The 24356-nt window shown below is 26.5% G+C and overlaps 4 protein-coding genes across 8 annotated transcripts in view; 3 read left to right on the top strand and 1 right to left on the bottom strand.

The window, feature by feature from the left end:
• The first annotated feature begins 377 nt into the window (after positions 1 to 377).
• LOC139088522 (translocon-associated protein subunit gamma-like) lies at positions 378 to 1583 on the top strand. The gene is made up of 2 exons (XM_070637781.1): positions 378 to 555; positions 744 to 1583. Exons 1-2 carry the CDS (start codon positions 420 to 422, stop codon positions 1160 to 1162), a joined length of 555 nt encoding a protein of 184 aa, XP_070493882.1. The 5' UTR covers positions 378 to 419; the 3' UTR covers positions 1163 to 1583.
• A 5094-nt stretch (positions 1584 to 6677) lies between these two features.
• On the top strand, positions 6678 to 7671 carry LOC139088503 (uncharacterized). The gene is made up of 4 exons (XM_070637755.1): positions 6678 to 6746; positions 6802 to 6967; positions 7024 to 7182; positions 7501 to 7671. The coding sequence occupies exons 1-4, from the start codon at positions 6740 to 6742 to the stop codon at positions 7556 to 7558; spliced, it is 390 nt and encodes a 129-aa protein (XP_070493856.1). The 5' UTR covers positions 6678 to 6739; the 3' UTR covers positions 7559 to 7671.
• A 657-nt stretch (positions 7672 to 8328) lies between these two features.
• On the top strand, positions 8329 to 11216 carry LOC139088407 (uncharacterized). The gene is made up of 2 exons (XM_070637622.1): positions 8329 to 8459; positions 8526 to 11216. The coding sequence occupies exons 1-2, from the start codon at positions 8449 to 8451 to the stop codon at positions 11179 to 11181; spliced, it is 2667 nt and encodes an 888-aa protein (XP_070493723.1). The 5' UTR covers positions 8329 to 8448; the 3' UTR covers positions 11182 to 11216.
• A 3379-nt stretch (positions 11217 to 14595) lies between these two features.
• Positions 14596 to 24356, bottom strand: part of LOC139088442 (protein amalgam) — a 122930-nt gene continuing 113169 nt past the window's right edge. For 2 of the 5 annotated variants that reach the window (XM_070637663.1, XM_070637662.1), the window contains 11 exons: positions 24130 to 24237; positions 23136 to 23336; positions 20920 to 21060; positions 20718 to 20849; positions 18015 to 18031; positions 17835 to 17930; positions 16865 to 17094; positions 16298 to 16618; positions 16117 to 16175; positions 15172 to 15213; positions 14596 to 14966 (listed from right to left, as the gene is read on the bottom strand). In XM_070637663.1, coding sequence (XP_070493764.1) covers positions 14848 to 14966; positions 15172 to 15213; positions 16117 to 16175; positions 16298 to 16618; positions 16865 to 17094; positions 17835 to 17930; positions 18015 to 18031; positions 20718 to 20849; positions 20920 to 21060; positions 23136 to 23336; positions 24130 to 24237 — 1466 coding nt within the window. In that variant the 3' untranslated portion in view covers positions 14596 to 14847. The remainder of the gene's footprint in view (positions 14967 to 15171; positions 15214 to 16116; positions 16176 to 16297; positions 16619 to 16864; positions 17095 to 17834; positions 17931 to 18014; positions 18032 to 20717; positions 20850 to 20919; positions 21061 to 23135; positions 23337 to 24129; positions 24238 to 24356) is intronic. The other 3 variants (XM_070637664.1, XM_070637665.1, XM_070637666.1) reach the window with 3 other exon arrangements.

The following is a 24356-nucleotide window of genomic DNA, read 5'->3' as shown; positions in this document are numbered from 1 at the left end:
TATTTTACACGGAGAACAATGGAAAATTGTGATAGTGTTAGTTTTGTTTGGGTCGAAGTTTGTCCGTATGACCATATATATATATATATATATATTGTAAAATTTTCCTAACAGTTAGAAAATTTGAATTTCAGAAAACCGTTATTTTAAAACTTCTTTATATCTGTGAATTTGTTGCTTACATTGCTTCTTACAATCGAATTAACGATTCTTATTTATGCATGGTGAGGGAACTGATTTTTGTCAGGAAACTGACATCTATTAATAAATTCGATTATTGATCACTGATTAAAAATGCGCTTAAGTCTTTCAATCAATAACACGAGGAGTTTTGTAATTTTTCAACAAAAAAAAATAGTTATTGTTGTGAAAGTGGCTTTGAGCAGAAGATTAAAAAATAAAAAACGTGTAATTAAAAAATGTTCCAAGAAAAGAAATCATCAATGTTTACAAAGGAAGAGGAATGGCTTCTTCAAGATTTCAATCGCAATGTCTCGACAGGATCAAATATGCTGTTTTATGGTAGTGCCGCAATTATTTCAGCTTTACCCATTTGTAAGTATAAGTTCTCATTTACTATTAGCATATGACAATCAATCCACATCATCAATGATTTTCTACAGCATTTTCCGTTAAACTTATCGTTTGCCATAAAATATTGGATATTGACTATTCGAAAATTCTTTAGAAAATCTTAGAATGTGTGGAAAATGGACATAAACTTAACTATAAATATCTTTTAGGGTTATACTGGAGAATTTATCAAATGGAATTGCTTTCATCACTGATCATTTTCGTTGCATTCACGGCAATTAGTACTTATTTGATGGCAATGGCATACAGAAATACTAAATTCACTTTAAAACATAAAGTTGCGATGAAAAGGGAAGATACTGTTACTCGTGAAATAGCTCAATTGTTAGCTGATGATAAGATGTCTCGTAAAGAAAAGGATGAGAGAATTTTGTGGAAAAAGAACGAGATTGCTGATTTTGAAGCTACAGTATTTTCCATTTTCTACAATAATGTATTGTTTTTGGCTTTAATGATCTTCCTAAGCTTCTATTTGTTGCGCAGTATCTCGCCAACATTTAACTACATGATTACAATTTCGGGAACGTCCGGATTACTCGCACTTTTGTCAGCAAGCACAAGTTCATAAAAAGCGTGTAAAAATCTGATCCTTAAATTCATAAATGAATCAAAGAATGTTTCTATCATATTTGTGCATTGAATAAATTCTAATTATGAACAATAAAAAAATCAGAAAGTTCCATCTGTAAATTAACAATTCTTGCACAGATTAACAAGTGTATTTAAAATTCATTAATTAAATATTGGTCAAAAAGACAAAAATTGTTATAGAACATTCAGTGTCAAAAAATAAGTTCGTAAAAACCGCGAGTAAAGTCGTAAAACGCGTGTGAAAAGTTAAACTAATTAAAAATACAGTAAATTAGACAGTACAAAATAAACAGAAATATTATAAACAGTCAGGAAGATAAATTTAGGACGAAGAAATGATCAAAACAATCTGGAAACAAACATCCAATGAATCACAAACATCCAGTAAGAAAATACAAGAAAAATTGAAACACAACAAAAAGACAATGAAGAACAGACATTGAAACTTTTACAGTGGAGTCAATATGTAAAAGATTCTTAATATTTTAAGAATAAATGAACTGTTAAACAATTACTGATAATTAACACAAAAAAGAAACGAATTAGAATAAATAAAATAAAGTAATTAAGTAGTGAAAGTGAAAATAATAAATAAAGATAAGCAAAATTGATAGAATCTAATGTCAATTCTTAAAATATAAATTAGTGAATATGCAGTCAAGAACAGACATGGAAACATGTAAAGTGCAGTCAGTAGTTAAAAGATTCATGAGTGTCAAAAGGTGGAAAAGTGAATGAATTAAAAAAAAAATCAAATGTTCAAAAACAGTTAAAATTTTAAGAATAAATAAACATTTACTGACAAATAACATCAATCGATTTAGAAACGAATTATAATAAATATAATAAAGTTATTAAGTAGTGAAAGTGAAAATAGTAAATAAAGAAAAGCAAAGTTGATAGAAACTTAAATCAATTCTAAAAATAAATTAGTGAATATGCAGTCAACGGAGGTAAAAGAGCAATAATTAGTAGGACATACAACAAACAAGGCAAATATCTAGTATTAGAAGCAGAAGTCCAGTTAAAAAAGTAAGTAAATTATATTACACTACTTTCACATTCACTGTAAAAATAAGCAGAGTTGAAATGACGATATTTCAGTTCAATAGAGTTTTATTCAAAATATGTATCCCTCCACAGCATTTAAATATGCTGAATGCTCATATATAAAACATAATCAAATTTTTAAGTTATCAGAACATGCTAAACTAGGTTGGTGAAAAAATATGTTTTTCTTAATTGTTGATGTGTTCCAATTTTGGCCAGTTTCATAAACTAATTAAATTTTTTAAGCACTCTAATGAAAGATTTTTCCAAAAATAATAAAGTTTTCAAAATTTGGGCTTTTTTTCAAATTCTTTCTGAAACGTCTCTATATTTTCCTTACCAATTAATTATTTAAGGACAAAATATTGAAACGCACATTTTTATCACAAAGAGAAACCCTCAAATTATAATAATAAGATAATAATAAATTTTGAATTGTGACTAGTGACTCTTATTGAAATTTTTAATGGTTTGAAATGTAAAGTGTACATTTTAAAAGCATCTTAAATAATTTATTTACTTAGCACATTTTTATATGCAACAAATAAGAAATTTAAATTTTCTTTTATTTAAGGCTCCCTTCTTAATAAAAGAATAAATATGAAAACAAATATATAAAATTGTAAAATAGTTAATAAGAAAAATGATTAGAAGTATTGAATAAGCGCTTGTTACTTCTCTGAGTTCAAAAATTTTTCTTAACATTCATCTATAAACTAGGTTTCTCCACATTCATATATAAACTCCTTTACGTTTATAACGATAATCATTGAAGTTATTTAAGGTGAATTTTATCATGCAAGCAAACTTATAATGAAACAAAGAGTCCATCATTTACATAAGTTACTTTTGGTAAATTTTTTCCTTTGTTAAAGGTAGTTTAAGTTATATGTTTCTTTTATCATTTGAGCTTTTGTATTTTCAAACTATGAAGCTTAAATATTTTTTTTGTTGAACAAATCATGTTTGATTTTCAAATTTAATGATATTTTATAATAATCGGTTATTAGTTCGTCTTTAAAATAAATAAAACAGGATAAATTGATAAATTGTTTACGAAGAAACGATAGTCATTTTTCAAAAAGAAATACAGGAATATAAATATAAGAGGCATTAAGTTGGAATGAATGCATAAAATGAATCAGCAAAAAACTGTAACACTACATAAAAACATGAATATGAAAGCGATTAGTAAGGATATTGTGCTAATGCTTATGAAAACTGACTTCTTTGTTTTCAACATTCATATGTCTTTGCCTTCATTCATAACAAGCATTGAATTGTTGGAATGTGAACATAAAATTTATGATCATTAGAATCATTTACATATACATTATTATTTTTCTTTCATTTTATTTTCATTGTTTTTTCAAGTAAACTCTGAAGTAAACATTAAATAAATTGAAAAAAAAAATTACAAAAGTACTCGTTCTTATCGAGTGACTTCAGCGCATTTTTGTCCCAGCGATCAGTAATTGATTAATAAGTCACTTCCAGATCTAAAAAACAAGATCCGTATAAAACTTCCACAAATTTAAGAACTTCATCATTTAACGGATTTTCATAATTCAAACCTCATAACGGTCAAAAAAAATTCAAACATTTTTCAGTAAACACTGTAAAAACATCGACAAACATTGAAAAACACTGCAAAACAATGAAAAAACGTGTTGTTGTTTTTGTTGTTGTTGTATATGAAAATGAAAACTGTTAATTATAGTATTTATGCATTGATTTGAAACTTCAAAATGACCGATAACCCAATAACTTGATAGGACGAAGCTATTAAAACAAACCAGAGCTCTCTACGATGTCTCGTTTTCGAGATCTCGCGTTCCAGCCGAACGAACAGACAAAGTGTCTTATTAAGCTACCTTTTTGAAAAAAATTTCAAAAATGCGCTAAAAACTAGTGCAAGTTAAAATTTTCAAATTTTTGTTTGTGAAAAATAGGAATTTTGACTTTATTTTAGGGTTCGCCCAGATGCGCAGGCCTGCAGTTTCTATTGTTCTAGATGCGCATCCAATTGCATCCAACTGCATCCATCTGAACTTTTTGTATGGAAATTTTTTTCATAAAAAATGATGAAAAATTGCATTTTTGAGAGTTTTTCACCGTCGTAATTAGGAAACTAAATCAAAAATAACATTTTCTACGATATTCTAACTTTATTGTTAAAAAATTAAAAAAATGTAATTTTCCAGTGTTTTTCCAACTTTTTCGTCATTATATATGAAAATTAGCATTTCCAAGATTTTTCATCATTAAAATATGTGAATTCATGTGAAAAATTGTCTTTTTCAGAGTTTTTAAAGTATATGGTTAAATTTTCAGATGCATTTGGATGCGCATCCAGATGCGCAGGCCTGCTGCAGGCCTGCAGTTTTCTGCATCTCTGCATCTAATTTTGGCGAACCCTACTTTATTTCTTGGCTACGAGTCAGGATATATAATATATTTTTATGATTCAGCTTTTGCTAACTTTTATTATGAATTTAATATTATTAGTCATAAATCAATATAGTGATGATACGAGGCAAATAATTTTTGTATGATTTTTTATTAGTTCCATTTTTTTGTTTAGGAAAAAAACAGAAAAATATAACAAAAATATTCTTACTTATCGAGTCACTTCGGCCCTTTTTTTTGCCGAGGATCAGAAATGTACTAGTAAATAAATGCGAATCAATTCAAAAATCTTGAAAAAGCATGCCGTTGTATGTGTGTTTAATTTACCGTTTACGTGAGTTTATATGATGATTTTCATGGAACTGTAAAAAAATTCTTAACAAACAGAATAACAGAATGCCAAATTACCAAAATTATATTAATAACAATAAAAAAATGAAAATATGGTGTGAATATGATATATTATATTACTCTACTCTTATAGCAGTGAAATATTAATCTCTCGAATGAGAATTGACAAAATCATAAAACATTATAAAATAAAAGTTCTACTTGATTTTACCTCGTTTTTTCCACTTCTATGCATTTTTTACGTGTTCACATGAAATTTTTTTAGAGTTGCCTTTTTACTTTTAGAATATCAAAGCAAAACTGATGAGTCATTTTAAAAATCGAAACATTATTTACAAGCTTAAATAAATTCTTTGCAATTTACAATTTTGTTGTATAATTAGCAAATTTTCTAATTACAATTGCATGCATATTAATAAAAATTGCATCGTAATGAAATAGTATTTTTTTCTATCTCTTGTACTTATTTTGTACAGCTTTGTGTCCCTTAAGTATAGTAATAAATATTAAAAACGAGAAAATAGAGCTTCATAATTATCATGTAATCTTGTACTGTATATGCAGCGAGATTATCACACAAACATTACATTTGCATTTGTAAATTCCTTTAGGATATTAAAAGAAACAATAATAATAACAATCACAAGTAGTACAGACGGTTTATGTGTTGAATCTTACAAGCAACACAAGAGTATGAATGCAAACTATTCATTATGTATTCCAATAAATTCAAGCTCTCAACTCACATGGGTATTGTCCAGTTAACATTTTATTTGAATGTAGTTTTTAAAAACATTCTTTTTTAAATTTTTAAATCATTTAGTAGATTGCTTTTTAATCCCATTGGAAAATATTTTGGCTGATAAAATTTAAAATTCAATTTATACAAAAGCAGTTTTATCCTTTTTCATTTTTATTTTATGTTAATAGTTTCGAATACTTTAAATATTCCTTAGACAAAACCTAAAGACCACTCTAGAACCTTTTTTACAGACGTTTATTAATACTTTGTTGCAATTGGATTTTTGTTTGTTTTTTTTTTTTAATAATAAATTATCATACTATAATAATCAACTTATGAAGACAATCATGAAGCTAGGAAGATACATGTATATGCAGATATTGATGTTTCTTCCTCAGATGTTTTATAGAAAAATATAGGGTTTTCTCCTCCGATATGAAAGTTAAAACATCGCAATAAGAATCATAGAAATGAAAAAAAATCCTTCTCACGTCTATCTTAATTAAGAAATTTTATACATGGTTAATTAAGAGAAAAAGAAAAGCAAGTAATTGGGCTAATAATGGAAAGCGAGAAAGAAAAATGCAAAAAGGGTATGGAGCACAAGATGGGATCAACTTAATACTATTCATTAAAAGCAGAAATAAAATGAAAAGAATTTCTGTCATTTTAATGTTCATTTTGAAATTTTGTCTGTCAATTTTTTGCTATTGCAAGTAAAGTATTTAACGCTTCATAACTATACAAAGTAAAATAAGATCTAGTAAAAAATATCAACGATTCAGTAAACTCAAATATATTGATTAACAGTTTAAAACCAATAATCAATGTTTTCCATTTTTTACATAAAACTTTCTTGTCCTGATTACTTATCTTGATTGTTTTACTCGGCATATGTACTTTAGTTCTCCTTATCTGAGTATAAAACATGTATGTAGACCAAAATTTCAATTAGTATTGTTTTTTTGCTTCTTGTGAAAGAGCCGTTAAGAACATAAAATTATGAAGTGTACGTTTCTCTCATCTAATAAATCTTCATACAATTAATTGTAGTATTTTAATAGATCTTGCGATTGCATCAATTTTATTTATATCTTTTGATGTCATTCAGCCATTTCCCAATGATTTTCCTTCTCCAGTGATTCCCGATAATTGTGGTCTTCCGGATTGCACCATTCTTTCAAACCGTTACCATGACAAAGCACTATTTCCTCATCCAAATCCTGAAATGTAAATATAAATTTTAAAATTTCTTTCATTCTTAAACATCAACGTTTTACAAACAGGTATTATCAATGTGTTCCATACGATTTACATAATTGGTATCCAATGGAACGATATTGCATTTGTGGAACTGTTTACAATCCAAAAGTTGCTAGGTGCAGTTTTTGGTGGAGTGAAGACTGGGAGCCAATTTGTGAATGGGAAATGCCACCCAATTTCACGTAAGCTAAATTTTGTCCTGAGTTTGTATTTTGAATTCAGTTTAATTCAATTTTGTTGTTATTAACAAAAGTTTCGAAAATTTGTTAACATAAAACAGGAAAACAGCTGTTTTTGACAAAAATCTGTAAACAGAAAACAAATAGCAAAAACAGGTTTTTTTCTGTTTTTAAAATACTCCAAAACCAGAGCTCGAAGTCGACTCGGATTTTGTACGAAAATTTTGGTAAAATTATTTAACCGTGTTTCGAAAATAACTGTTTTCTACAAACTTTAGTAACTGTTTAAGTTTTTTCAATTAATTTTTTTTTTTTGCATAGACCCTGTGATGAACCACATAAAGATAAATGGGCGCCATTTCTAACTCAGAGCAAATAAATAAAAACATTTGTGTGATAAAACGAGAAATTATTTTATATTTTTTGAGTAAAGTTTTAACGGAACTTTAATAAAAGAAATTCAATAAAAATTTATTTAATTTTTTTCATAAATATTTTTCTTGAGATTAATACTTAATTTAGAGGCGTTAAATTTTTAAAAATAAATTTCATAAATTTACCTTAATTAAATGTTAATGCTTAAAAATATTTGATTCAAGATTTTTGTATAATTTGCTTGATAGTTCTTAATTCATACCAATTATATTTTTTAGGAAATAAATTTTCATAAATTAAAAACTTCGCATAAAAGCTATTTCTGTAGAACTTAGTTTCGAGAATCAACTTTTCTTACAAAATTATTTCGTTTGGTAAATTCAAGGTGATTATTGTTTGTCGACGTTTAGCTATGGGACCGTTCACTTATTACGTTCGCTTTTTATGGGGAGGGTGGGTTTGGATTGTGGGTCTACGGTTTTGTAACAGCCAAAACATAAGATTTTTTTGCATGCAAATTTTGTAACGAGCGAGGGGAGGAGGTGTAGAAAGTAAGAATAGAAGTAAGTAAGTAAGAAATGCATTTTAACAGAAATATATTCTGCAAACAAACTATGATTTTATGCCGACAAATAAAAGTGTCAAAGAATGATTTGTTGTATCTTCCTTTTACATTTAACAATTCTACATCATAATTGCATTAAGGTAAATAAAAAAAAATCGCGTTGATCTTATCAATGAAAGATTTTTTTATGGAAACATTTCCGAGAAATTTTCGATTGTTCAATTCAGTGCTCTGACTGAATTTTTCCTATAAAGACATAAAACAGTTTAAATACCTTGACTGTTATTATTCTAAAGAAAGTAGAAGTAACGTCCGAATGGATTAAGAAAATGGCTAACAAGTAAATATAAATATAAATTTCGATTAGATTTTTTTTAAAGTTTGAATTTTATTTTAATTTATTTAGATACGTAAATAAGTGTGTTGCTGCAATTTTAATTCTGTTTTGCACATCCAAAATAATTTTTTCATTTGAGATAACTTGCGAGTATCATGATTTTGTGGGATATGGTTATGGATGCATAGTGGTTGAAGGATCAATCGAAAATAAGAATGAATCTACGGTAACAAAAGTCCATGGTGACCATCTTGAAACAAAAGATAATAAAAACGTCTCTTGGGTTTCTGTGGAATCTAAAGTTTTTAACTATTTTCCAAAAGGACTTTCAAATTTCTTTCCAAAAATCGATACTGTATTTGTTGTAAAATCGAAATTGCAAGAAATCGACAAGAATGATTTTGATGGTTTAAAAAAGTTAGAAAATTTATATTTAGACGATAACTCTATCGAATTTGTAGATGCACAAGCTTTTGATAACCTTACACGTCTTCGTACTTTATCATTTAAACAAAACACATGCTATTCTGCTTCGGCACATTTTGATCGCGATAATGTTGTCAATATTATAGGGGAAGTTGTATCAAAATGTTCAAAAGTTAAGAAAGATGACTTAAAAGAAGATAATCTAGAAGAAGCAATAGAAATTTCTACTGAATTTAAAGCAGTCGAAGATATTGCCACTACTGAAGAAATAAAAAATGAAAGAAGAGAAATTCGTATAGAAGAAAATTTAATTTCAAATAATTTATTGGAAGAATTAAAAACTGAGCTAAAAACAGAAAAAGAACTTAATAAAAAACTTTTGATTGATATTGAAAAGCTTAAATCAAGTAATGTAAAAAAAGCTGAAGAAAATGATAAACTTCAAATTAAATTGGCAAGATGCGATGATAATACAAATGTATTAACTGAAAATATTAACTTAAGAAGTGAATTGACAAAACGAAATAAGGAAATGGCGAATTTGAAAGCTGAAAATGCCAATTTAAATTCTCGAGTTATTAGATGCGATACTGACAGTTCATCTCTTAAATTCCAATTTGCAACACAAAAATCAGAAAACTCTAACTTAAAAACTAAGATTACGCAATGTGAAACTCAAGTGGCAAATTCATTACTTGAAAATGAAAATACTAAGAATGGATTGACAAAGTGCAAAAATCAAGTCACAGAACATGAAGAAAAAATGGAAATATTGAAATTAGAAACAACTAATTGTAATAAAGAACAATTGGAGTTGCAAGAAGAAATCAAAAGTTTAAAAACTACATCAAAGGACTGTAACAGCAATAATTTAGATTCCGTATTGGAAATTGATAATATCACTAAGAAACTAAATAACTGTGAAGTTTTGTTGTCAGAACAAAAAGTTGAAAATCTTGCACAAAAATCGGAAATTTATAATATGAAGAACATAAATTCAAAATGTGAATTAGAAAAGTCGGAGTTGAAAACAGAAAGTAAAAATTTGATTGATGAACTTTCAAGAGCTAATACCGAATGTTCTGATTTAGCCGTAGAAAAATCTAATGCTTTATCAGAAAAAATGGACCTTGAAACACAAATTAATAACTTGTCTACCGAATATGAAGTTTTAAAGAATGAAATTAATAAATGTAGTACAAGTATTACAAGTTGTATGTCTGAAAATGAAAGCTTAAAAACTAGTGCTTCGAGTAGCAATGTCCAAATATCAAACTTCATCAAAGAAAACCAAACATTTAAAAAATACATTGGAAATTTGGAAATTCAACTATCAACTACTAAAGCAGAACATGAAAATCTTAAAAATGAATTTGCGAGTCAATCAACAATTTTAATGAAATGTAAAAGTGAAAATGAAAATTATTTACTTTCTATTTCAAACTGTGAGGAACAAGCTGCAAATATGTTGCATGAAAATTCAAATTTAAGAACGTCCGTTTCAAACTGTAATTCCTCTATAATATCTTTAACAGCCGAAAATGAAAACCTTAAAAATGGTGTTTCAAGCCACAGTTCCGAAGTAACAAACCTAATGTTGGAAGCTCAAAATTTGAAACAATATGTTACAAACATGGAAATTCAACTATCATCAATTACACATGAAAATGAAAACCTTAAAAATGACTTAAAAAATCATCTTCTTACTATTTCTAATTGTAAATCTGAAACGGAAAATTTAAAGATTTCGTTATCTAAATTTGAAGATCAGTTGTCGTTAACTTATGCCGAATTTTCCTCATTAAGGGCGTCAGCAAATAACTGTAATTCTTCTCTGTTGAATATACAATTTGAAAATGAAAATCTTAAATCTAGTATTTCAAACTGTGACGTCAAATTTACATTTTTACTGGAAGAAAATGAAAATTGGAACAATTTTGCTTCAAAATTAGAACTTCAAATATCATCAATAATGCTAGAAAATGAGGATATGAAGGCAATGCTTGCAAAATGTGATTCGGTCTCTACGAAAGCAAATGATGGTGGAGAATATTTAGCACGATTAATGAAATGCGATGCGGCAGTTACCAGAATTCTAAATGAAAATGACGAAATGGCATCTAAAATTTTAAAATGTGACTCGGAACTATCCAGTATTTATTCAGATTTCTGGAAATTACAATCTGCGAAAGAAAATTTAAAAGAAAACTTGATGAAAGCTGAAGCAGCATTTGAAAAATGTTCTAACAATTTGTTATGGTGTACGTACACGTATTGTGGAAAGTATCAGAATCATTAATATGTTGAATAAAGAAATTTTTATGCAAATTTAAAGCTAAAGCTTGCTTATGTTTAAAGGTAAATTTTCTCTTTTCTCTATCTTTCATTCCTACACAAACTACGTGACATTTGCATTATAAACGTGCCTCTTTCACATTCTCGTGTGGAATGATTTGAAAGTAAACACAAACGGAAAGAATTTTTCAATTCAAATATCGTACAAACTTGTCAGTGTGCATCCGACCGCGACTTATCACACATTAAAAAGCACAGTAAATAACATAATGAAATTTAAAAATGAAAAGTTCAGCAATATTCAGTTTTAACACATTTTTGATAAGAAGAAATTATTAAAAATTTCATTGAGAATTTTAAATCTTCTAGTTTGCTTACAATTCGTTAAAAATAAAAATTTAAGTTGAATGTGAAAAAAAGCAAGCTTAAGATATTAAATTAAGTTTATTTTTGTTCATCATCGATTAATAGAATAACAAATTTCAAAAAAAGCAAGAATCATTTGATATATATTCAACAAGAAATGTAAAGAAATACTATTGCATTGAAATTTTATCCAAAAATTTAAAATTTAAATTGATTAATCTGGATTTCAATATTTTTTACTTTTTACCACTCATTTTTGCCCTAGAATTTTTTTTATTGTATGATCGAATATTTGATTCTCTTTAAGCTTACGTGTTCTTGATATTTTGCTTAAAAGGTTCATGAAACACGTATGAAAAAATTACGTGTTTTCCTATTCCCACTAATTCTTTTATTTCCTGCTTCATGTTGTTTTTGCTGGTGGTGATCACCAATTAAAAAAGTGCGGGGAATAAATATTTTTTTACGTACGCATTATTTAGGTTTTTTCCTGAAATTCAAAATAAATTAAAAAATTTAGATATTATTTATATTTTTTATTTCTTTTTTTCTTCATCCATCTTAGCGTACTTTTGTTGTTAAATTTAAACTAAATTTACATTATACATTAGTTCTAAATAAAATTATAAATAAACAGTAAAATTATTGAAATAATATTTTTAGGCATGGTTTATAATGTTATTGATGTTTTTGAAGACTGTTCACTTATTCCATGCATGATTTGGGAGGCAAGGTAATCAGAAGCTGTAAAATTCCTTTCGAAAAAAAAAAACTAGCAAACTTTTTGTGAGGTTTTTTGAAAATTTGTTTGATTACTTTATGTTATAAAAGAGCGATCGGATGAATTACACATTTATTAATGCAAATTTAAAACTAATAATAATTATTTTATATGTGGGTTTTAATGTTTAGTTTTATTCTAAATATTTCCATCTTTTTGCTCTGTATATAAATGTTTCTTTAAAATTATAGACGAAGTTTTTTCTCTCATTTTTACACTTAATTAATGCAGATAGTTTCAATAATTACATTTTATATTTTTAACTTTATGTAAACAATAGTCTTATAATTTAATTTGTATATCTAATTTTAATTATATCAATACCAATTATGGACTTTATTTACAATTTTATATATTTTATAATAAAATCTTCATATCAAAAAAAAAAAAATTCAAGAAAATTGTTTTTAAAATTAATAAATAAAAAAAAACTCATAAAATTAAATATTTTAATAATATTTTGTCTGATTCAAACCTTTAAATATTAGAAAATTATATGTTTTGCAAAAAAAAAAAAAAATTCATTTGTTGAAAAATAAATTGAATCTCCCAAATATAATCAAGGCTTTTTAGAATTGTAAACTTTCTTGCACAAATTTTTGGTTGAGCTATGAATATAATAGTTTGATTTTTGTGATGAAATAACAAGTTAGTATTTGTAACTTCGATAAAATTTCAACTAAATGCAAAAGTAAATAAGTTAAACTCTTAGATAAAGATATTTTGCAAAATTTGTTACACGAAATATTAGGCACGGCACAACTTAAAAACAATGAAGCGTTTAGCCCGATTAGAACCAGACTGCATTAATATTAAATTCCTAATAAAAGTAAATTGTTGAAAATTCCTATTTAAATCTTTGAATAAACAAGTAAAGAAATCATACTGTATTTAGCAATTCTATCATATCAGCTAATTTTAAGACCTTGATGAAACCTCATAATTTGTTACTTTAGTTTGTCGCAATTTTATAATTCAAATATATACAATTTAAATGCAACACGATTGTTTCTTACTGTTTTCTTGATTATTTTGGCCCCTTTAAAGCACAATTACACACATCATTAAATGCATAGTAAATATCTGGTAAAAATTTTTAATCTAATCTTTTTTTTAAAAAAAATGAGTAAACATTTTCCGTGCATTTTTTTAAATTAAATTTGGCTTTATGACATGATTGTAACTAACCATAGTGTTATTTTAATTTTACATGTGATGCCTAAAATGAAAAACTTTCTTTCTAAATTCCAAATTGAGTTTTTTTTAAAAAAAAAATTACAGTGGTTTTTTAAAAATGATAAAGACTTTGTGAAAAGCTACAATTTTTAAAATCATAATAGTCTTTTAAACTCAGAATAATTCGAAGAAAATTAATAAATCTTATGTTCAAAAAAGGAAAATATTTTAACTTTCTGCTAAAATTTATTAATAAAAAATATCAAATTCTTTTAAATTAAATAAAATATAGCACGAGACAAATTTTCAAATATGAATTTCTTTACAGAAATACTTCTATAGTTATCAGTTTTGCGACAAAAAAAAAAATTAGCAATTAATAAAAGGCTACTCACAACACACTAAGTACAGAAATATGAATATTCAAATTATGGCTATCATATTTTTGATGGTTTTATTTAATTTTTTCATTCATAAGCTCTGAAACAACTCTTTAATATATTTTAGCATTGATTGATTTTATGTTTTAATATCAATCAAGTTCTTCTTTCAAAAAAGACAATCAAAATGTTCGTCTACAGCGATTTATAATGACAAAGATACTTCATTCTTGTAGAAACTTCCTTTATCTAGATTCATATTTCTCTATTTACAAAGTTGTATAGTAGTAAATTACTATAGTTTACCCTAATAATGTTCAAACTTTTTGTCTCGTGACAGAAACAGAAATTTTTAAATTGTGAAATTATTTGCCAAAATTACGATTTTTTGATTTTTTTTTTAAGAAATATTTCATTTCTGACATTTTCTGGAAAAAGAATTATCTGCCATGGATCATAGTTTTTACTCATAATGATCGAAATTCAAAAATACATTTAATATTTTCTAATTTTAATGCATGTTATAAAACGAAATATACTTTTATTTAAAGATGTTGAAACATGCTCAAGTCTTCGTATAAAATCTGATTTAGCTTATATTATCTAATGTTATATCTTTCTATATACATTAAATTCTAATATTATTTTCTAATATAATAATTTTCTTTAAATATATTTCACATCGAATATAAAATACCATCATTTTCTCCTTAATTTGTTTATATATATATATATATATATTTTTTTTTTCTTATTTATTAACTTACTTTTATGTCCAAAAATAATATATGTATATATTTCCATTTCATATCATTTTCCTAAGACGTATCAAAAAATATTTAGAGCAAAAAATTAGGTTGACAGTTTCAAATTTTAAACAATACTTAAAATGAGTAAATGGATCTTGGTTTTACATTAGAAATTTCTAAAAATACATTGATATCCTAGATATTTAGTGAATCTAATTTTATAAAAGTTTTATAAGCCTTATGAGAGTAGGAAGTGCTGCCAAATACAAATATGCAGTGGGGTTTACTCTTGATGAATGACTATAATATGTGACACTTAGTCCTCGCATCTCTGAATCTGTAAAGAACATTAAAAAAAAAATTATTTTAACTCAAAATTAATTTTCTTGCAAAAGTTTGAACGTTTCACATAAATGTGAAATTATAAAAGCAAAACATTTTGTTAAAAAAAATTATGTTAACATGCTTTTATTTTTCAATAACAGAATTGATTATTCTAATTAATTTTCATAACATAGAAAAGTAAGAAAATGAAAACTAACCTGAGAGACCATGATTTAAAAATGAGCCTATATCGGTTAAATCTGCATTGAAAATGCATAAACAAATGAAAAAGAAAAAAGATAAATGATAAGTATATCAATACCGATTATCAAGTATTAAGTGATTATAAAATAATACGTTGAGACTTTGGAAATTTGTATTCATCTGTAAATTCATGACTTTTCATTGGTTAGTTTACAAACTAACAAAAAACCTTTGTTCTGAGTTTAAATTATAATCGTGAATTTACATATTTTGAAAATAGAACCTCTAAATGGTAATAATATTTATAATATGTAAATAAAAATAGTGTCAAAAAAGCACTTGAAAGTTTTTTGCTATGTATCATAATTTTGTTAAAAACTACAATTACACATTTGATTGAATTTGTGCAAAAATAAGATAAACGGTTATAACTTATATAAATGATAATATGTAAAAAAACAATTGGCAAGTGTTGTAGTTTTGCTAACTAAACATAAAAATCAACTAAGATAATACTAAGCTTTATCCCGAAACGAGTTGTTAAAGGCATTCATTAGATAAAAAAGTTACGTTTTTTCACCAAAATAAAAAAAAATTGGACACATGTTCTGGGCTCTATCAAAAATTACAATTTATACATTTATTGAAATTTAACGATGATTTTTTAAAATCTCAAAAAAAGTTCATGATGTTATATCAAATTAACAATTTAAAATAACTAAAATCATAATGTTATTGATTTTGTTCTAAAAAAAATGCTCATTTTCTCTCAGTTCATAAATTTTAACTAAAGTGTTCTGAACATTAATCTCATACTAAGATAAAATTAAACCAAATAAAATATAATGCATTCCACATTAAGGAGAGAAAATAATTTTAAACACAAGCATCATAAAAACAGTTTTATGGAAAACCAAAAGTAATTTTAAAACTACAAAATAGTGCTATTAAACACTTACCATTTGATGATGTGCTGAATGTAAATCTTTCAGACACTTCGCTCCATCCATAACGATTTCTATAAGTGAGAAGGAAAAAACGAGAGAATGTAATGAATGAAAATGGTTGAATTTTGTTAGCTTTTAAAATAATTTTTTAAACTTCATTCTTTCCCATTTTTGAGAGAATAACTGAACAAACCTTGCTTGAACTTTCGCCTCATATTGCTGATCTGGTTCGAGGCCTCGTATCATATAACTCATACTTTGTGTGTAAAGATGTGATAATGGAATAGCGGGTAAAACGACATCACGCCAATCATTACGTGACCAATGCAGATTTGCATAATTATTTCGATAATTTGGATATATGCTATTACTATGTCCATGACTTTGATGCTGTAATGGTTGAGATTGCTGTTCAATGTTATTATCAAGCTCATGCTCGTCCGAAGAACGTCGAAAGAATAATTTGTATTCCTCGATTGGTGAATGAGAGTCAACTGTCCACGATATATTATATCTATAAATAATTGTTGTATAATTATTAAACTAATTTCTTTATTCTTTTTATTTAGTAACAAATGAAAAGTTACTAATTCCTTAAAAAACATAAAAAAAAACAGTTTGGAATTTTTTCACTAAGACGTGCTTTTATATTTCGGAAATAAAACTGGCACAAATTTAATTATATATTTAGCAAACCATAAAATTTTACTCAAAAGACACGTCATTTGGTATCGTAAAAATTACGATGCTGTAAACTCACCTGTCTTTATACTGGCTAATTGGAGCAGAACGAAAAATGGCCGTATTTGGTTTGCCAGAAAGTTGAAGGTACTTTTTGCTTTTTCCTAACTGATTTTCAGCATTACAACTGTAATTGCCAAAATCTTGGGGATGAACCTTTCGGATAATTAACGTGTGACGTGATCCACGATTCTCCATTATGTGTCGTTCTGTGGTGTCGAGTTGCATTGTGTCACGAAACCAAATAACCTGCGAAGGATGGAAATAAAAAAAAAATGATTGAGAAAATGACAACTCCGGAAATAATTACATAAAGAATAATTAAATTTTACGCGTTATCCTACTTGTATAATAAGATTGTCTATTAATATTTTTCAATTGCTCTTAAGCTTTTAAATCACACTATTTATTTTTAGCTTATAAGGAGGAAAAAGTCTTTAACATGAAAGAATATATAAAATTTGGTTTTACATGTGAACCACCTGTTACTGTAGAATATTTTCCCTCGTACCATCACATTGACATTGTTTCGTAATTTTTTATATATAATTTAAATATTTTCCTGCTTCTTATTTTTACGTTATTAGAATGAGTATGATGAGGATAAAAACCAAAATGGAATTTAGCGTCATTTTACAAGTTAAATTAATTTCATTCTGTATGACTTTTATTATCATTATCTCATCTTATTCGTCCTTATTTTTTTGTACTTATCTTAGAAGAGGGAATAAGAAATGGTTAGATATTCACTTCGGAAAACCTTGAAGAGATAGCCATCAAAAAGTAATGAGATAATGTTTCTACTGATGCGATTGAAACGCGTAATGCCAAATGAAAGTAACGATGCTAAGCAAATACGATTATTTTTAAAAAATGAATTTCTTAAAAATAATGTTGACATTTTTTAAAAATATTTAATAGTGCTTGTTTTTATAATTTTAGATTATTTTTGGTTCAAAAAATATTTGTTGTGATATATTTATATTTACTTCATTTTTGTTTACCTCTGGTTGAGCTTCTCCATGCACAATACATACTAGCATCGCCTCCTGTCCTTCTCCAGAATAAACCACTGGACTTTCAACCTAATTAATAAAAAAAAAAAAATAATGAAAAAGTATTTAAAAAATAAGTTTTAACATTTCTATATTGATAAAAACTTGACTTACTTGTATTTCAGGTGGATCTGTAATGAAAAATTGAAGAATTAAGTTAAATATCAGTATTATTTTTATTTGTTAATTTTAATAACAAAAATTATTGACTTTAAAAAAATTTTGAATTAATCGTTAATATTCTTCTCCATAGGAGACACTTTACTAGTTTATGCGATTTTAATATTAGTTGTTGTAGGATTTGAAGAGAAATGAAATGAGCTTTGAGATTTTCTCATTTTTTTTTTTAATTTTATTATAAAATTTCAATATACGCCGAGAAGAGCCTTCCTTCCTTTTCGACTAGTAATTTATTAAGCGTTTTTTGAAGATGGTTATCACACACATCAATATAAAGTAAAAGCGCACATAAAACTTTCGTTTCCTTCAATTTTTCTATATTTTTATTTGGGATAACTTAATAATGTTGCGTGACTGCTCTTCATAAATTACATTTCACCATAAAATTTGAAATATACCTTTCACACAAAATATGAAAAAGAGTTCTTTTTAATCATGCTTTAACTTTTTTATGGTCCTTTTTACTTATTTTTCCTTAAATTTTTTCTATGAAGATGTTTGACTTTATATTTTTTTCTTTATTATTCAATTCTTTCTGTAGAGTTATAATTTTGATTTTGTTAATGAAGAATGAAAGTTATTTCATATTCGACAATCAAGTAAGTTTGATTTAAATCTTTAGGTTTTTTGCTTCAAATTTGATAAACTGAACTTTTGTTTGCTTAAATCTTTAAATTTATAAGTTATATTTTTAAAAATAACATATTTCCGCATCTAAGATAAATAATAAGACTGCAATAAAAATCACTTCTTTCTGTCATTCATAACTTTATCTACTTTCATCAGTTGTTTGTTATGATAAACGATTATACTCATCCTTAGGCTGACTATTAATCTGTGTTTTCTCAGGAGTGTCCCAGTTTGTTTTCCAGATCTGTTCCGAAAACTATTCCCGGTTGATTAGATTTTAATATTTCGATTTTTTTCGGTACATAATTTAACTAATTCTTCAAATATTAAGACTCAAGTAAGTCCAAAAAGACATCAAAATTGCCCAACTTATAAATATCTCAATTTTTTATGAAAATTGAATGGTCGCCCTACTCACCAGTACTGAATACAAAAAAAAAATATATGGATGATGAAAAATTAGATCCATTTAAGGTGGGAAGAAAGAAAAAAGGTCAAACATTTATAGCGCCAAAAAAGTTTTTTCTTCTTTTTTATGATGATTATGATAAACTGTCAACGTAGGAAAGTGATTATTTGTCATAAGGTATACACAGTAGCGTTAAAAGCGGCAAAATAAAAAAGGAAAAAAAATGAATGAGCAAAGTGGAAGTGCCTTTTTGGCTTATCATGATTTTCAATTTAGGTTGATAAATTTAGTTGTTGATTTGGATAAAATATATATATGAAAGATAACAATGTTAAAAATTACTTAATATTTACTTCGCAAATTGGGATAAATTAAAATTTAAATTATATTTTTGAAATTTTTATCAATATCGATCGAAATTTTATAATGTAGACTAAATATTTTTTTACATTAATACGAAAATTCCTGAGAAATTCGCTTTACTTTAGTATCAAGCTGACTACTGTTGTTTCTAAATACTAATTTTACATTAATTTTTGCACAACATATGTTATACATAAAAATAATCTTCATGTATGTATATCTAGATCATGATGTTTTAAAGAAAGGGAATGGGAGAGAAATAAATATATGTGAATCTTGAACAAGGTCGAAACTAATTTGAATGGTATAGTATAGCAAGCATACATATGTGTATGTAAATAAACAGAAAACTTTTCGTTAAACTAAATTTGTAATATTTTAATAAATATTTATCTCGACAATTATATTTACATAAAATCATGTGTGAATCATATTTGCATTTTGTTAGTTCTATTGTAAATTAAACTAAGTTTCAACAAATTTTTCTAGATAAAAGCATATTTTAGTCCTTAATAATTGTTAAATTTATAAAGTTTTTTTATTCTCATTTCTATTGTGATTAAATTAAACTAAAGAAGTCATTATTGTTGAGCTTATAAAAAAATTCACAGCATTCGATTTGTTCGTGTTAATATATAATAGCAATTAAAATATACATATACACTTTATCTAAAAATACTGATTCAAAAATCAATTAAAAATCAAAGTTTGCATTAATTAAATATATAAATCTCTAATGTGTTATTACAAACTATTATATTCTCATTATGGTTGCCAAATTTTGTAAGTACATACTTAAGAATGTATATTTATTGACATTCCTATTGTATTCCAATACTTAACTGTGCAAAGATCATATCAAATTACATTCATGATGCTGATGATAATAATAACAATAATAATATTAGATGAAATGAAAATCTTTATTACATATTCAGCACTTAATATGCTTTTCTTATTAAGCTCTGAGGCAATGAGCAAAATGAGAGGAAGAGATTACAAGTATAAAACTTCCTTTGCTTCACTCTACGAGATGATGACGGGAATTTTGTATGTGAAACATATGAAAGCAATATCCGCAGTAGAAAAGTTTAGATTTAATCGATATAATCGCTTTAATAATCGGAAGTCATTTATTGATAATAAATTCTCTAGAAACACTTAATTTTATGCTAATCGTTTACACACTCACTTATGCTTATGTTATCTATTATGATTGACTTGATTTTACTTACATAGTACATGTAGGACAACTTGACTCGATGCAGGCTTTCCAACTCCATTATTTGCTGTACATATGTATATACCACCTTTATGTCGATCCATGTTTTCAATTGATAACGTTGGTGCATATAATTTTTCATCACCTATATAAATAAATTTTTAAATATTATGATAGGGATTTGAAAATAATTTATTTAATAAAAAAAATCATACCACTAGGTAGAACGTTGTTTTTTCTTGTCCAGGTTACGTTCGGACTTGGATTGCCTGAAGCTGAGCATTCTATACGAACAGAACCACCTTTTTTCACTTGCAAATGTCCACCTGAACTAATGTGATGTATTCTTGCTGGCACTATATCAGAAAAAAAATAAATGAAGTGTTGTTTATAATTAATTTATTTTTAATTAGATTATATAAAATGTTGACATAATTGTTTCAAAGTGTCTATGAAAGTAATACTAATGTTGTGATGATATTTTATTTGCTCAAAAACGAAGGATTAAAATTATTAAATAATTAAATTGATATTGAATGTTGTTAAATACCGTTAGATATTTAACATAAAAAATGCAAATTGGCATTATGAGAACTTGCATATGTATTTCTTTTAAAAAATTTAGTTCTCCTGTTAATGTTTGAGTATTATTTAAAAACAAGAAAATTTTTAATAAAGCGAAAGTTTTTTACTGGCACATTTAATTGCGTCATTGCTGCCTATTAACTTTGTTCCGAAAGTAATTAATCAAAAAATAATAATTATTTTATATTAAAAATATCGAGTCATTCCTCAATATGTATTACTATTAAATCATTAATGTTCATTATTTTGGCGTCCAGTAACGCTAGAAGCTGCGCTTCCGTTTCCTTGTGTTTTTTTATATTTCGCTATTGTTATTCACAGCACAGTAAGAGCAAAAAAATTGTTTATGAAATATTTAAAATTAATTATGATAAATTGTCATTAATTGACATTATTATTGTGGAATGAGAATGACTGCAAGCGATGGATGGACGAAATGGGAGAAGAAGAAAACAGAACAAAATGATTCAGCACTTTTTATTTTTAATGAACACTTTTCAATTTATTATGCATTGAAATGAAAATGTCTTGCTTTGGTTCACTTTATGGGAAAATTATTGGAAAATTATTAACCTTCAACATTTAATTTTACAAGAGTATCGAGATTTTATGATGAACTGTTGCCCCATAAAAGCGACCATATCAAGACTGTATTCATATTGTCTTTAAGATAGAATCAAAAACGTAAAAATGAATTTTTGTTTTTTCTCACAATAAATAACATCTAAAGTGATATGGAATCTCCATAAGCATGTTATTCTATAGAATTAAAGCTTAAAAAAATATTATTTTACCAAGCGTCTTTACAAATTGTGGCATGTCCCATTCATCTTATACGTAAACTTCTACAAAGTAAGCTAAAAAAAGCTAAAATATTTTTGGTTGATGCTGAGCTTGTGTTATGTGCCATTTCTTCTTAAAAATAATATAAGTATATGAAATGAGCAAGAAAAGGAGACAGAAGAGAATCATATTGTACAGAATTGTAAGAAAAGAGGCAAAAGGGATTTTTTTTGTACAAAATTTATATGAAGGAAACACATGCTATTCATATATCATAACTCGGAGGGATATCCAAAGTGAAAATAATGGAATGGGGAAAAATTTAAAATGAAAAATGTGTTCATAAATGTTAAAATTAAATTAGAATGACTGCATGAAAATGTTTGATTGATATTTGTTTGAAAATTTTATTATATATAGTAAATGGCGAATTAAATATATTTGCAAAACTAGATGAACATTAAAAATCATCATTTTTACAAAATTTTGTGTTAATATTTAAATTTATTTAAACTAAAATAAGCTTTTTGTTAAATAAGTCCCAAAAAAGGGAGTACCGTAGGTAGTGAATAATATTATATCTGAGAGAAACATAATGTTCATGTGCATTTTAAAAATTTACATAAAGAACAATAACTCACAATTATCATTTTTATTTCACTCATCCTTTCAAGTTGAAACGAAAAGGAGAGCAAAAATGTGAAATGGATGAAAATATTCAAGGAGCATGAAAACATTTTTCTTGTTAAAGCAAAAAAAATTCTATCGTGGAAAAAAGTTAAATTTATGTTTCGCTGTTTCAGCTCTTGCTGGAATAGAACATAACGACACGTCATGTGAAGCATAGAATGGTAATTTCATACAATTTTAAGATCATCACAGAGAGACAATACTATTCATGACTTTTAAAATGAACAATTGTACCAAGGAAGAGAAATTTGTCTGTTCTCATAAGCATAAAGTTTATCGCTCGTCGTCATCATCAACATTGTCACACGACCGTGCATGTGTGTAAATGTGAATTATGTAAAAATTAAATATGGATTCTATGTGAATAACTCACCTAAAATTTCCACTGTATGTGTAATTTCACGCGGTTCAAGTGTTGCAATCTGACAAATATAATCACCAGCATCTTGCGGTACGGCATCACGTATTTCAAGAGAATAGCCATTTCCTAATCTCACGCGTGGATCTGGTGTAACTTTAACAGTTCCTGCCGAAATTATGGCAATTCCTCGTTTCCAAGCAACGATAAAATTATCTAGAAATGAAGAATGAAATTTTTTAAATTATTTATTATGTTAGCAAAAAACAAAACAAAAAGAATTAACTAATCCTGTACATTTATTAAGCAATACACATCGGATAAAAGATTTTTTCTATTTCTGTTCGGATATTGTACACATGTAAGTATATGACTTACACATGAACATTGCCTTCTTTTAAAATAGCAGTATAAAAAATGAAATATATAGCTTACGCAGTAAATGAATTATGATATTCAGACTTCATAAATTTCATTTAGGCACCCAGTGCGCGTTCACTCGCATTAAAATAAGGATTAGATAAAGGGTAGTAAAAAGTGGGCTAGCACAAAAAACGCAAGAGTTGATGGAGAAAAGAGAGAAAGAGAGAGAGTTAAAAAGAGAAAAGAAAATTGTGAAAAGTCAAGGGACTGCTTCTGCTGTTATTGCTGCTTGTGTGTGGATTTATTACTTTTAATCAGGCGTTCGGTAATATTAATTAATTTCGCAATGCGTTATGATAAGACGTTGAGATATGTTTGGACATAACAGAGAAAAAAGCGAAAAAGGTCAAAAATTCTTTCTAATTTCTAATTAAGGTCAAAGAAAGGAGAAAAATTAATCTCATTAAACGAAATTTTCATCTGAATTTTCACTTGATGAAAAAACTTACAGCACAAGATTTATTGTTCTCTCTCAAGAACCGGTTCTTTTATAAAACTTCAATATTAAGATTTCAAACTTTTTCGGAATCAAAAAAATTAATTTTACAGAATAAAAAAATAACAAAATAGACTTCTTGTTACTTACCTACGTTTGATACTTCACAAGGCAACCGTATCGTATCACCGGCAACAAATTTAAATGTTTCAGATCGAGATATAAAACTAGGCTCTGGTTTATTCACGTGCGGTGTAACTAAAACAAACAAGAAAAAATATGATTTAATTATTAGTTTGATATAATAACAGAAATTAACTTAGGGTCCGCTCTTTAAGGGGGAAGGGGATCTTAGATTTTATGAGAGACTAAAACAA

Source organism: Chironomus tepperi, unplaced genomic scaffold (assembly GCF_022539635.2).
Source record: "Chironomus tepperi strain 1889 unplaced genomic scaffold, CSIRO-AGI_Ctep_v1 contig_163, whole genome shotgun sequence".
NCBI lineage: Eukaryota > Metazoa > Arthropoda > Insecta > Diptera > Chironomidae > Chironomus > Chironomus tepperi.
The sequence above is the reverse complement of the archived record's forward strand: the minus strand, read 5'-3'. Positions and strand labels throughout refer to the sequence as shown.

Bases quoted from the DNA above. Each gene is read 5' to 3' on its own strand.
- LOC139088503 (XM_070637755.1), top strand. The intron at 6,968-7,023 runs GTAAATATAAAT...TTTTACAAACAG, and splicing joins CCTCATCCAAATCCTGAAAT to GTATTATCAATGTGTTCCAT. The intron at 7,183-7,500 runs GTAAGCTAAATT...TTTTTTGCATAG, and splicing joins GAAATGCCACCCAATTTCAC to ACCCTGTGATGAACCACATA.
- LOC139088522 (XM_070637781.1), top strand. From the start codon at position 420: ATGTTCCAAGAAAAGAAATCATCAATGTTTACAAAGGAAGAGGAATGG. The intron at 556-743 runs GTAAGTATAAGT...AATATCTTTTAG, and splicing joins TATTTCAGCTTTACCCATTT to GGTTATACTGGAGAATTTAT.